This window comes from Bactrocera latifrons, unplaced genomic scaffold (genome assembly GCF_001853355.1).
Source record: "Bactrocera latifrons isolate USDA-ARS-PBARC rearing strain unplaced genomic scaffold, ASM185335v1 scaffold_406, whole genome shotgun sequence".
NCBI lineage: Eukaryota > Metazoa > Arthropoda > Insecta > Diptera > Tephritidae > Bactrocera > Bactrocera latifrons.
In genome coordinates, this window is record NW_017537053.1 from 181085 (window position 1) to 196631 (window position 15547).

General features: G+C 33.7%; 1 protein-coding gene across 2 annotated transcripts in view; it reads right to left on the bottom strand.

Annotated features, from left to right (window-relative positions):
* Positions 1 to 10973, bottom strand: part of LOC108972549 (probable guanine nucleotide exchange factor MCF2L2) — a 68046-nt gene extending 57073 nt beyond the window's left edge. For both annotated transcript variants that reach the window (XM_018939178.1, XM_018939177.1), the window contains exons 1-2: positions 10805 to 10973; positions 10519 to 10582 (exon numbers count right to left, since the gene is read on the bottom strand). In XM_018939178.1, the coding sequence (XP_018794723.1) occupies positions 10519 to 10527 (9 nt within the window). In that variant the 5' untranslated portion in view covers positions 10528 to 10582; positions 10805 to 10973. The remainder of the gene's footprint in view (positions 1 to 10518; positions 10583 to 10804) is intronic.
* Between the last annotated feature and the right edge of the window lie 4574 nt (positions 10974 to 15547).

The following is a 15547-nucleotide window of genomic DNA, read 5'->3' on the forward strand; positions in this document are numbered from 1 at the left end:
CAATTACGAAACGAAAAAAGATTTCTTTGGACGGAATACAAGCGAACAAGGTCAAAATCAAATTTAATGCTATACAAAAAGGCATATGCGATCTTTAGGAAAAAACTCAAACAATCCAAAAGGGAGTGCTTAAGCAAATTCTCCGAGTCCATTAACCATCAAACAAATCCAAAAAGAGCATGGTCCGATATTAAACGACTTTCTGGCACTAATCCTCAATCACATATTACTTCAATTAATAGCGCACATGGCCCTATCGTTGACCACAAGCAAATAGAAAATCACTTCGCAAAATACTGGTCCAATTATTCACACGATTCAAATTTCCACCCTACTTTCCTTTCAGAGAGGAACAAATACCTCAACAGTAGTTCCCAGAGTCCCCCTGCAACTTCTAGCATAACCGACTGCAAGATCAATAACATTGAATTCGAATCAACTCTATCTTCTTTAAGTGAGAGAACCCCCGGGGCTGACAGAATATCATATCCTATGTTGCAACACTTACCCCCATGTATGAAGACAAGATTGTTAATGCTATATATAACAACATCTTAAGCCAAGGTACGTCTCCTCGGGCTTTGAAGCACGCAGTCGTTGTCCCCATTCCAAAMTCTGGCAACCCCACTACAGAAAGTTCAGGCTTTAGGCCTATTTCTTTACTGAATTGYCTGGGAAAACTACTCGAAAAAATTATAGCCAGACGTATTTCGTGGCATGCCTTAACCAAAAATTCCATGAGCCCTCAGCAAATGGCTGCTCTTTGAAAATCATGCATCTTCAGCCTTAGCAAACAGAAACCACCTCTCCGCACTTAGCATTGMCTTCGAAAAGGCCTTTGAKCGGGTTGGAGTCCACGTTGTACTACGGCAACTCGAAAAATGGGGCATTGGGTGCCATATTCTAAGACTAATTCAGTCATTCCTCACAAACCGAAGATTCGTCTGTAAAATCAACAACACATTGTCAGACCCGTATACTCTCCATAACGGAATACCCCATGGGTCTCCCCTCTCTGTATCCCGTTTTATCGCTGTTTTTATTGAAGTGAGCCATATAATTAATAAATATATAAATATTGATCATATCTGCTAAGCTGATGATGTGTTGATTTTCCGTGAACTGAATGATTTAAATGTTGTTAAACAGGACTTCACAAATATTCTTAGGGATATATGGTCCGAATCTTCGGGCGCCAATGTAGCTGTAAATAAATGTAAAAATTTCCACATTTGTCGCAAGCACAAATGTGATTACTCTACTTATTATTACTAATTATTTACAATAACAGCCCTATCTCAAACACTAATAGTCTTAAATTCTTAGGTGTAATTTTTGATAAGAAACTTACCTTTAAGGAACATTGTTTGTATTTAAGAAAGCAWCTGRYTGCCCGACTGAATATTATCAAATATTTATCATCTAAACATCTGTTTGTCGACGATATTATTACGATTACGGCCTTCCTATCTATGGTAATTGCGCGAAAATCCACATCAAAAAACTGTACTCTCCGTACCACATTGCGGTAAGCCGAAGCATTCGCGCATTTCCAAAATCGCCCACCAAATTCGTCCTAGTGGAAGCCGGCTTACCCACAATCGAAGAGAGATTCGAACTGAACCTAATGAAACTTATACCTAAGCTTTTTACATGTCACAACAGTACTCTTTACGAAACAGTAAGAYCGGACCTCCAAAGGGAAATTAACCCTGGACGCAAATCGACAATTTCACTGTGTATAGAACTCACCAGAAAGCTTGGAATCACCGTGCCATCACTACGGCAGAGAGAAGTATTTCCTACCTAGCAGATAAAATACACATCGTTCATTCTAAGCTTGGAGAAATTCAACAAAAGTCACACCAACCCCGCCATTTATCAATAACTCTTTGCTGAGTCTATAGCTTCTGTTCTCCCTGAATGGACTCTAATCCTGTCTCTTATACACATCTAGATGTGTATAAGAGACAGGCAGAAGCCGCAGCGATCCTCAACGCTATCATTTTCGCTTCAAATTCCAAATTGAAAGCAATTATTTGTACAGATAGCAAATCAACTATATCAGCGGTCTTAAATGTTATGAATAAATCTAACTTCATTTCTTGCATCCGGAGCAAATTGGCTGAAAACAGCGCCAACATAAAACTAATGTGGATTCCAGGCCGCGCCTTCATACGGTGGAATGAACTGGCAGATAAACGCGCTAAACTAGCGGCTAGTGAGCCGCTCGTTACGTTTGACTTTCTTGAGAATAAAGACTTATATAAGATGGCACACCAACACCAACTTAAATCGCTAATGGAGAGTTGGAGACACATCCATCACCAATACACTTTAAATAACCCAGATAGGAGCAAACCAACCTATCCACCAAACTGTCGATGTAACGATGTTAAATAACCTACGTTTAGGGCACACAATAGCCACACATTCGTACTTCTTCAATCGGTCCAGTCCGCCTTACTGCCAACATTGAACGGGGGCTTTACTAACAGTACATCACCTACTCGACGAATGGCACCATTTCACAGGAATCAGGATTACTATCTTCGATAACCAAACACCTACAACACTCTTGCAAACTACGTCTCTCGAGAACGTTCCAAAAATATCTAGATAAATGCGTTTTTTCTTTGTTTTTATTTTACTTAATCATGTATATAGATTTTATGAAGATTTTAAATATATAAAGCGTGGACAATAGAACTTAATTTTAGTCATCTAGCCTTAGATTCACCAGCGAGCCGAAGGTCCTGGCAGCCAGTGCTCCTTTTTTTTCGTGTAAATAAAATAATTGTATTATTTTTTTTCACATTTATAAATAAAAATAAAATAATACACCGAACGTCCATGTTCATTCTCGTTTGAGGAGCCTGCCAGGAAGGATGATGACGACATGCCCTCCTGCAGCGGCGCTCGCCTGGCGAAAGAGCCGCTGAAACAGCAACGAGCACCGCCAAGACCCCAGCCAAAAGGCGAAACGGGTCGGGCCGTCAATTGATGTAACCTGAGATTTAACTCCAACCACTTTGAGAAGTCTCCTGACTTCCTTTATTTATAATTTTTAAATTTCTTTTTCTATTTTTTTTTTTCATAAGCAGATAAGATAATTACCGAGGCACTTATGCCATAAGATACGTTTTTGTGATATTTTGGCTCTTCTTTTTCTTTGACATCCTTAAAATTATTTATTACAATATTGTAAAAGTTTATTTTTGACTCACAGGTTTGGTTCAAGATTTTAACAGGATGTAGAAGTTTATCAATAGATTTGGTTTTGTTATTACCAAAAATTTTCTGGATAAATTTTTATGTCACACTTTGCCAAATTTATCATATAGTTATTTTGTAACATAAAGTTGCTTTCATCACAATTCTGAATAAAACTCAAATTATGTACATTCTTTATAATAAAAGTACCATCACTTATTTTTGAACTATTGTGTTGTTCTTGTACTTAAATTCACAATCATTAGAAAAGATATATAATATTTATATATATAATGCTCTTTTTTTTACAATGATTTCATCTTCTTGGTCTATTTCCAAATTATTTCTGTTTGGCATTGGTTTTAACTTTAAATCGGTAGATAAATATGTTCTTGGTAACTTAAAATAGTCGATTTTATCTTTTGTTAATAATGATGGGTGTATAAGGTTATATTTTGCTGCTGCTAAATTGTTTTGCATTTCTTTAATTTTTTCCTCTAACTACCTTAATTTATTCAACTGATCATTAAAGAAAACATATTTCGTTATTTGATTTCACTGTTCTCTGTTTGCACCTGGTTCAATGAGTTCAATACTTGCTTCCTGTGGTTTTCTATTGTACTCCTTAATTGATACAGACTATTATTAAAATGGTTATTTAACGAAATTTGTTTATTTAAATTGATTATCTCATTGTGCCTATTCTCTCCTACTATCTTTAGAGGTTCTTCTATATCTTCTGTCTTCATCGTCCATTATGCCAAATTTCCATTTGTAAGTTGTGCCAATAAATTATGAACGAAGAAAAAAATGTGCCGAGTTCTAACATTAATCATTACATGACATCTGTATGAATGCTGTACCAAATTTTATGGCGGTCATCAGAAACATTATTATCCATATTGTCTGAAAATATGTTGACTCATGGATTAACACTTTCAAATACACCACCATTATGCACTATTGTGCTTAACCTATCATCTTCCTCTTCCATACCTACTCTATCTTGTTTAAGTGGCGTTTGTATGTTTGCTACATGAATGTTTTGCAAGGGGGTTGTTCGGAAATATGTTTTTTTTTTTTACAATTTTTTATCGGTCCTGCTTCCCTTGTTTCTACATATTCCTCCCTTTCCTTGTTCTTTTGTCTATCATCTTTATTTTAAACATTTGTATTCGCTCCCTCAAAATATTTTAAGACACCTCATCTCTAGCCACTCAGGGTGTGTATTTGATGGTAATGATGTCGATCGTTATAATTTCCTACAACGACCTGGATTCTCATCTATGTTGAAAGATCAGGATCCTTAATTCATGTTAGTTTTTCCAACAGGGTCGAGTACAATCTTTCAACGTCCACATTTACCGTATGACTATTTGGCTTTGGCTTTGTGAGATGAACCTGTATTCCTTCATTCCGAAGGTATGACAATAGGTGTTCTGCCTTGAATTCATTACCCATAACGACCTTTTTATATTTACCGAATTTTGAAAATTGTTCAACCAAAATTGTTTTCTTTGCGGGTCAGTTTCTATGTGTTATTTTATAGACTGCCCCAAATTTTGTAAGTTTATCTAATGCTGTTACAAACGATTGTTTTTTGAAATGAAAAATATCAATGTGCACTATTTCATTTTTATTTTCAGGGGTTTCTGTTAATTGAAATTTTGCTTTTATTGGATTCCTATCGTATTTGACTTGTTGCCATTTTTGTCAGTTGTTTATTAGTAGTTGAATAATCTCCTTAATTTTACGGTAATATATTTTATCTTTTAGTGAACTATACGTATCGTTTATACCACTATACATAGATTCTTTTGAATGATAAAGTGATATTTGCTTATGTAATTCCTCTTCTTCTTCTTTTTCTGAGGCTAATTTTGTGCATTTTACACATTTTAAATTTCTATCTTGAGCAAATATTTTAATTAGTAGTTTCTGCATTTTATGGTAATCCGCTTCGGATACTTCGGAAAATATACCCACTATTCCGTTTCCTTTAATATATCTTTTTAATATTTCCTTGTTCTCTTCTCCTTCTTCCATTCAGTATATTTCAATAATTTTCATCCATGAAGTCTTTGCATCTGAGCCTAGGGGCTAATGTCAATATAATTTGACTTTTGTTTTATTTACAACTTCTTCTTTAATTGGAAAATGCTCAAGCTATTCTTCTGAATTAATTGTGTCTGACAATTCTAGGTTAGATTGATTGTCGTTACCTTTTATTTTTGGTGCGTTCTCAATTGCGATCAGCTACAACATATTTTTTCAATTTAAGTATTCTATTTCAAAATTGTATTCCTGTAATTTCAATAACCACCTCTGATGGTGTTGAGAAAAATCCTTTCGTTTATATTTACTTAGATATATTATTGGACTATGATCGGTAATAATTTTAAATTTTGTGCCATAAATGTACAGCCTGAAATAGATTATTAAATATAGAATGGCAAGAAATTCTTTATCTGTTGTAGCAAATTTCTCTTCATGGTTATTTAATATTCTAGAAATGTAGTACACTGGCTGACCTTGTTGAGAAAGCACTGCTCCCATTGTGTAATCACTTGTTTATAATATTCAGGGGATTTTAAAATTAAATGTGATGAAATAAGTGTTTTCAAATATTCAAATTTATGTACTGCGGATCTTTTTTATTTTTTTTATAACCTTTTTTTAAGTACTTCATTATGGGATGTGCTACTTTCGAATAGTCTTTAATAAATTTCCTATAATAGATTGTAGCTCCCAAAAAATCTTTAGGGTGGCTCTCTGTTTTCCGAAGTTCTTACTCTTTTATTGCCACAATTCTTTCTGTATTAGGTTTACTTCCCTCTTTTGGTAACGGGTGCCCTAAAAATTTTGCTTCCCTTTTTAGAAAGCTAAATTTGCTTGCTTAAATTTTTAAATTGTGAGTCGCTAAAACTGCGAAACATTTTTCAAGTGATAGAATATGGACTTCCAAGAACATGGAAAAGACCAAAATATCATCCAGATAGACAATACAAGTTTTGTTTAGAATCTCTTGCATCATCCTTTGGAAGGTGACTAGAGCATTTTTCCTAAAAGGCATACGACGTACTTATACAATCCTGCCGGATTAAGGAAAGCTGTTTTTCGATGTCCCTTTCTGCCATTAACATTCTGTGATAACGTTTGGCTAAATCAATGGTGCTAAAGTACTGTGCTTTGCCAAACTTATTCAAAATCAAAATCAATATTTGGCGGAGGGTACTTATCATCGACAGTCAGTTAGTTAATTCTCCTATAGTCAACCACTAATCTATATTTTTGAGTATTTGGACCCTCCGCTTTCTTTGGTATAATTAAAATATGTGAGTTATACCTGCGTCTACTTTTTCGGGTTATTCCCCGACTTTCTAACTGATAAACTTGCTTTCTTATACATTCTTCGTGTTTTCGAGGTAGTCTATAGATTATTGAATTTATTTTGTGGTTGGTTGTGGTCTTCATCTCAGTACCATGTTTTGTGTTGAGGAGATTATCCCCCTCTTTGTAAAATAGTTTGTAGAATTGGTTTAATCGAATTTCAATATTTCTTTTTCATCTGATTTCAGATGATCGAGTGCAATATTTTTTTGTTCACTCACTGAATAAACCTGTTCCTGAACAGTTTTCATATGGAGAGGAATCATTGTTCCATTTTTCAAAGTAATATTAGTTTTTTCTATATCAATAATTTTAAAGTTTTGGAAAATAAAATCATTTCCTAATAGAAGATCATACGGGTTTTCAAAGTCTATTTTGAACCATCTCCTCTTAGCTTTGTGAGGGTATCTAAATTCTAGTGGGCGGTGTCTTAACTCTTTCGTTAGACGCTCTTATTTCATCATTCAGTGTACTAATTATTGTTTTATTTTTTTCTAGAACCGGTAAATTACAATGTTCGAAGCTTAATTTTTTCATAATACTTATGGTAGAGCCTTGGTCTACTAATGAACCCCATTTTTTTTTTCAACAGAGTAAATGAAATTAAAATTTTATTTCGATTTTCCGAGGCTAATTGGTAAAAAATTCCTCATTGTTATTTGTTTCCTCTGTTGATGCTAACATCCATGGTATTCGGCCATTTGAACGTCTTGTTTGCCGAGTGCCGTTCTGTATATTTTGTGTTGCAGAATTACCGCAACCTTTCATATTACGATTTTTATTTGTATATTGGCTTGAATTTTCTGTCCGATGATTAGTTTGTCTCCGTGGATTATTTGGTTAATAATTATTTTGACCTGAAAAGTTGGTATTTCTTTGGGAGTATCGTCCCGAACTATTTTGTGAACAGTAACGATGATTGTTTTAATAATATTAATATTTTCTCTCCTAAAGTTGTTTATTCTTTGATTATTTTCATTTCGGTTACTATTAAAATTTCTTGCATTTTGAGCAAATTGGTCTGAATTTCTAAAAAGTAAAAAGATAAAAGTATAGGGTTTAAATTTCCATCGTCAAGCCCTATGCAATTTTTGATCGTTTTTGACATGTCTGCCCATGTCGTTATATTCCGTGCCACATAGGCGAAAGTCCCCGCTGCAAGTTGCTTTACCCTTTGTATAATCATTCCTAAAAATATTTCTTTATCATACCGCCTGTCTCACTCAAAGCACAATATTGGGTAATATTATTCATTATTTCTTCCCGCCCTAAGCGATGTCGTAGGTAAAAATCATCTGGTTTTTGTTGGCCTAAAGTACTGTTGTAATCTTATTTTGCATGTAACCCAATTTTCTGGGATAAAATTCAATTTTAAAAAATTATTTGCCGACCCTAAAATTTTTAAATCATAAACTACTCTGAAGGCTACTGTTGTTGTCCAGCATAATCAGCTAGTACCCTATCAATTGCCTCAACAAACGTCAGTAAATATTTTGCATTACCTTCAAATGGCTCTAAGTATTTTAGATCTTTTTCAATGTTCAAACAGTAGTTTCCTGCTGTGCAACATTTTGTTAAAGCAATTGTGTTATTGCTGGTAAACAACGTTTAACATTTCATTTTGAGCCATCATTTTTTTTTATATCTTTTTTTAATTTATTTTTCTTTTTATATTTATACATTGGTTTTGAATWATTGAAATACTTTTTATTTAAAAAAAAAACTTTTTTCAAAAAAACCAATCTATAAGCTTTTTAAGTTGTATTTATATTGGATTTTAACCATTATGTAAAAAGAGCTTTTTCTTGTAATCATTATTTAAAATATAAAATTTCTCCCATTTATTATGTGTATATATCTTTCCATCCGTTTTTTGCCAAAAATTATCATATCATATATTCTAATTTTTTCCAAATATTGTGTTAATAAATATTTGCGATCTTTCTATTGTTAAAAAAATGTATTCTTCTAATGCATCTTAAAAACTCCAAATGGGGACTTAACCAAGATGTGTACATATGTGAGCAGTGCCTCTTGCTATGGCTACCAAATACTGCTTGTGCCATAACTGAAGCCGCTCGACCTTTCAAATGGCTCTATGGGCTCTTAAAAAGTTCCCAGAAGATTCGACGTTTTCGAGCCAAATTTTGTTCAGCCATGATTTCCATTCCTAGCTCAACGATTATGTAAACAAGCAAAATTACTGCATTTTGGACGCAGAGTACCTGGAACAGCTTCAAGAGCTTTCATTTCATCCAGAAAAAACAATGGTTTGGTGTGGGTGGGGAATCACCGGCCCATAGTTCTTAAAAATTGAACGTAACCATCAATGACGACGCTTATTCGCGCCATGATAATCGACTACGTGATGCCTGAAGTTGAAGCTCGTGATCTCAGTGACATTTGGTTTCAACAAGACGGCGCCACTTTTAACACATTGCATAAATCAATTAAGTAATTGAAATAACACTTCGGTGAGCAGATAATTTCACATTTTGAGCAAGTCGATTGGCAACCAAGATCGTATTATATCACACCGTTAGACTCTTTCCTGTGGTGATAAGTAAAGTCTAAAGTCTATACGGACAATCTTATTTCGATTTAGGCCTTGTAGCAAAACATCACGCGTGTCATTCGACAGTTACCCGTCGAAATGCTCAAACTCAACGGATGGACCATCTCAGACGTAGCCGCGGTCAATAGTTCTCTTTCAACTTCAAAAAATAAATGCCAAAGAATGTTATTTTGAATACTTTCCCATTAAATTTGTATTTTTTGGTTTTTTCTTTAAAAAAGTACGGAAGTAGCTTCTAAAGAAATACATGAATTATTTGTTTTTTTTTTTTTTGTCCAATAAGCGTAAGTCAAATACTTATTTCTCTTCGTTGAATAAACTTTGTGTCAGCACATTTTTCAAAATTTTTTCGTAATTTGGTGCTTTAGGTTACCTAAAACAAACTTCGATTATAATTATAAGGTATATATAATAATAATAATTTCAATCTTTCATTAGTTGCCGTATTGGAAGACCATCAAATATTTCATCCTTCCACCCTCCTTTATAAAGCTTCGAAAATTTTCTACAAGTGTAATTAAAGCAATATTCTTCGACGTTCACCGCCATGAAACGATTTTTAACATTACTACTATTAAGATTCAAATAAAAGATAGGCAATAATCTCATAAACAAAAGCACCTTCAATAATTTCATGAACAAATCCGTAACCTTTGCACATGAAAACATCAAAATTTAGTAAGATATGTGTGGCTGTGTAATACCTCTAATTGAATAAATTTGGGGTATTTCAATACATTTGCTAGAGTAGTATTAAAAACTTTTTGCATAACGTTTCACAAGTGAATACTGTAATTTTTTTATAAAGTTCTTAAACCTTATGGTGATTCTCTGATATATAATAAATATATATTTAAGTACAACGCTATAATATAGTAATTTAGTTCAACTAAATGTTCAAAAATAGTCTCAAATTTAACTTTTTTACAATTTAAATTAGCTTTTATGTGATGTCGCGTAACGCGGCTAAAGATAAAGTGTTTTGTAAGTTGTATGAATCAAAAAATTATAAGATGGTCTTTAACATAAAAAACTGTTTAATTTCTCAGCATCTCGCAGGCTAGGGATTTACACATACCTGCGAATGTTCGCCGTGAGTGTATGCATATGCATACATGTCTAAGCTTTTGTTATTTATTTAGAAATATATTTCACATCCGTTTTTATATTTAATAAACGTATGTATATATATTTGAAAAACAAATATTAATTTTCCGATGAAGATACACATGTAGGTTAACATTTGCGACCGATTTCGAAATACTAATATTAAATTTTATAAAAATGTTTTTCGTTTTAGCATGCTCAATATCAAACAAATTTCTAGTTTATATACTTACACTTTCCATTTTCTCTGTTTTTGTGTAAAGCAAGAAGTAATTTTGAAATAATGTACTCAGGCCACTAAAAATATAATATTGTATGTTTATGAATAGTCATATTGCATAATAAAATGTTTTGAAACAATAAAATTTTATTTATACTGTTAAATTAAGAAACTACCAAAAATTTTATTACAATAATTTCAATCTGTCAAGCTGTCTTCATTTTTTTATATGCAATTTTTATAAAACAATATATGTATTATAACCAGAAATATAATTTCTTCTCGCAAAATCGACTGACCGAGTTATTTTTTAACTGCGAAGGAAAGCATTCCCGCTTTGACAATTGCACTCAGTGCAGTGAGTTTACATATAATACATGTCTTCTTTTAATATCTATTTTTAAAAACACAAACACTTTTAGCAATGCTAATATTCACTCTTACACAATTTCAATGCACTTCGTTCGACATCCTCTCGAACACTAATTCTCCAAGTCAGCCACAATGTATTTAAACAATTGAGCTCATTCGGTATACATACATATGTATGGATGCAACAAACTTTAAGGTTGTCTTCACTTTGGAAAGAAAATCGTGGAACATATGGTATTTGTTTTGTGCATGTAATACAAATACGTAATAGTTAAATAGCTATATATTCATATATCTCAAAAAGTAACTAAGAGAAAAAGCTAAATAACTGGATTGAATACAAACATTTAATTCGCTCGCAAATAAGATATCTAAAAGTAGTGTGAACTACATATATTTCGATGCGAATAAAGAATTAACTTCAAAGTATTAAAGGCGAGTGATATACAGTATTGGACAAAACTAAAGCACCCCCTGCAGGATTTTTTATGTCCAAATTTTTGAAAAATATAACTGGACTAGTTGGACAATTATTACAGGTTATAATTATGTACATCTATTAATTTATAAAAAATATAACATTAGTATGTATGCTTTCGAGATACAAAATTTTAAACAAAAAACCTTTTCAAAAGTCTAAATCTGAGTGGACAAAACTAAAGCACCCCCTAATATTTGTTAGGAAAAAAAGTACCGCGCTACTTTAAAAGCACGTTATTCGTTGAAGTCGTTAACAATTAACCATTACAAATATTATTGAGATATTTTGTAAAGAGATTTTTGTCGTTGGTATTGTTCAGTTGCGATTTAGAGTTTAAGAATCAAAATTAGAGGAAGATACTTATTCAGCCGACTTTACAAATAAAATATTATAATAAGTGATTGCCAAAACAGTTCATCTCAACATAAAATTAGTCAAAAGTATTCGGTGAATAGATCAGTGGTGCTCCCGATTAATAAATAAATTTCAGCAAACTGGCAATGTATTTTTTCGGCACAGGAAGACGGAAAAACTACATAAAGAGAGGATTCAATACCGAAAAACTTGGTTATGAATTTACAGAGTTGATGTTTTAGATTGGCAGGCGTAATCACTCGATGTCAAATCCATAGATAACCTATGGGATATCGTTAATTCCAAAATAAATAGAGAAAATTGTAAAACCAAGAATCAACCTTAAGAACCTGAAGAAGTTGCTCGGAATGGCATGCCACATGATATGTAGTAAATAATTTAATTTCTTCTATGCCTAAAATATGCGTTTCAGTTACCCAAAATAAGGGATTTGCTACTATTTTTTCATTTTCACATATTATTTTCAAACCGATGAAAGGGGTGCTTTAGTTTTGTCCAGTTAATTTTTAAGCCATAAATGTTTTTGCTGTTTTAACTTATTTAGTTTTGAAAACTGAAAATGAAAAGCTTTATTTCAAAAAAAATTAATAAGCAATCCATTGAAAAATGTCATGTTTACATTTATTTATTTTTATTGTCTGAAAACAGCTAAGTTCGTACTAAACCATAGTACTGGTGCTTTAGTTTTGTCCAATACTGTATATTGATGTCGTTATAAGTCAGAATTTTAAACTAAGCTCCCTCAATTTTGGTACCAAATTCTCTAAGACACTTTTTCCACTACTTTCATGGCAACATCCCGATCAGGAAGACGAGATGAATTCCCTCTGCTTTCAAGTCAAACAAATATATAATAAAACAAGCAAGGAAGGCTAAGTTCGGGTGTATACTCATACAACTTGGAATATGTTCGAAAATTACGATATTAGTTATGTAATGTCTGGGTCAAGTTTTCGCCCAATTTTATCAATTTTATGCACCAAAGATGCACTGTTATGAATTTCACCACAATGTTCACCACACTCGTTTTATTCATAAGCCGCCATATAAAAATGCTTAACAATCAAAAAAAACTTTTGAAAAAAGCCACTGGCCGTAGAAAAATTTGAGAAAATTTGAGAAGTAGAAAACAGAACCCTGCTTACAAAACATGTACATATGTCGATGTTCATAAATAAGTTTCCGCAATAATGGAATTCGTTGTTTATAAGGAAGCCGGCGAAACTTTATTTCCGCCACATGGTCCCATTTCCTATGCTTAGTGAAACGAATCTGCAGAGTCTGTCCAATTAGTCACTAAAGATGAAATATTGGTGATAGGGAAAAACTCAAAAAAAATCAAGACGCCTGAAATTTATTGTATATCATATAGAGCCCTGGAAAAAGCAATAGCTTTACGACTTTCTTTGTCAAAATTTATAACGAGTGTATAGCAGAAGAGAAGTCCTCTGACACTTGGAATGTAAATCGATCTACCCAAAACAAAAAAGCCACCTGAAGAGCCTTTCTGCATGCTCGACACGATTGTTAAAATATACAAAAGCATAGTAAGAAACCGCCTGGAGTTTGCAATCCAAAAAGCCGGCGGATAATCAGAAAAAAATAAGGCTTTATAAAAAAGAGGTTGACTATTTTCTAATAGTCTATAGTTTGACTAAGTAAAGTCGGTAAGTGGTAAAAAATGGAATGGTGGCATAAACAAATATTACGCTCCAGTTACCCTGGATGTGGAGAATGCATTCAACTCCGCAAATTGGGCAAATAAAGTCGAAATCTATACAAAATACACGCTTCCTAATACCGAGCAATTTTATAATGAGCTATTTCGAAAATAAGAGTCTGTTATTCGACTTCTTCTATGAGGGCACTCAGAGCTACATTATCTCACGCGGATTACTGCAGGTCTCGATAGGGTGTTAAGAAAGCTTCAAAAAAGCTTCATATGAGCTCATAGTGGCAGCAGTAGCGGGATATCTATGTAGATGACTTCGACTTAAATACAGTGATAGCTTAAATCGTCTGCGTCAATGACGGAAGTTTTGTTCGTAAGCACAAGGTGAAAGAAAGGCTATCACTCACAATAGGGGACTTAACTCCAATTTAAAATATAAGGAATACCTGCCATATACTTCCGATAAAGAAAACAAAATCTATAACGCTTTATCAAGAATGATGGCCAATATAGGTTGTGTGCGTTCCATCCGATGAGCTTTAAAAGTACAAGCAATGGGTTCCGTAGTTCTAATTCGCAACACTCATTCATGGATTGATAGACAACATGGAGCCCTACACCTATACTGAGTGGACGTGGATACTTTAGATCTGTTTCGATTCCATCACTATGTATAGAGTGCATAAAAGATTTTTTTAATTGCCTTAAATCTGATTAAAGCTAAACATGCTCAATGTTGTGGTTGACTCTTTTTAATATGCTTTTATTAGCTTCATTTGTATGTTTTTTTGTAACTTTATCCGGTGGTACTAAAGCCTAGAATATTTGAGCGACAATGTAGGCGACAGTAAGTTTAAGCAGCTCACCAAAAATATGCAACATCTATATAAAACTAGTTTTGGCGACATTTGAGTAGCATATGTACATATATACTGAAATATACATATGTATATCCTTAAAGAAAGTATATATATCGGGAAATTTTAAATGCAAAGACGTAGACAATAAAAATCTGTGAAAACATAAATATAAAATAACAGCACACTTAAAGAAAAAAATTCAAACAATGCGAAACACATGACTTTTATGCAATAAAATTTAGTTTTGCAAAGCTATGCTTATAATAGAAGCTTTGTAGTAAAAATTCAAATGCTTACCATCAAGACGTCTACATTAAATATCTCCGCAAAACAACTGCAAGTATCCATAATTTTCATAAGTACTTTCGGGTCGACCACTTGAAGTGCTAGTTAAAAATAACAGAAATACATTAAGCCATACCGTTTACTTTGTTGGTTTCCGCTTTAACATCATAAATATCAGGATCATATCTTCTTCTTCTTGATTGGCGTAGTCACCGCTTACGCGATTGTAGCCTAGTTAACAACCGCGCGCCAGTCGTTTCTTCTTTTCGCTACGTGGCTTTTCGAGCTTCAGATCTTAATCGAGCAGAGCTCGTGCAATATTTTATAAGAGTGTACAGCTGCTGGCGCATGCCGATGATATTGATATCATCCTGGTCAACACCCGCGCCGTTAGTTCTGCTTTCTTCAGGCAGGACAAGGAAGCAAATCAAATGGGTCTGCAAGTGAACGAGGGCAAGATGAAATATCTCCTGTGATCAAACAAACAATCGTCGCACTCGCGACTTGGCTCTCTAGTCACTGTTGACAGTTATAACTTCGAAGTTGTAGATAATTTCGTCTATTTAGGATTCAGTATAAACACCACCAATAACGTCAGCTTGGAAATCCAACGCTGAATATCTCTTGCTAACAGGTGCTACTTCAGACTGAGTAGGTAAGTGAGAAATAAAGTCCTCTCTGAACGAACAAAAACCAAACTCTATAAGTCACTCATTACTCCCGTCCTGTTATGTGGTGCAGAGACTCACAACAACTGATGAGTCGACGTTGAGAGTTTTCGAGAGAAAGGTTCTGCGAACGTTATGGATCTTTGTACATTGGCCACGGCGAATATCACATTCGGTGGAACGATGTACGAGATATACGACGACATTGACATAATTCAGCGAATTAAAATACAGCGGCTACGCTGGCTAGGTCATGTTGTCCGAATGGACGAAAACACTCCAGCTCTGAAAGTATAAGTTTAATGCAGTACCCGCCGGGAGAGGCAGAG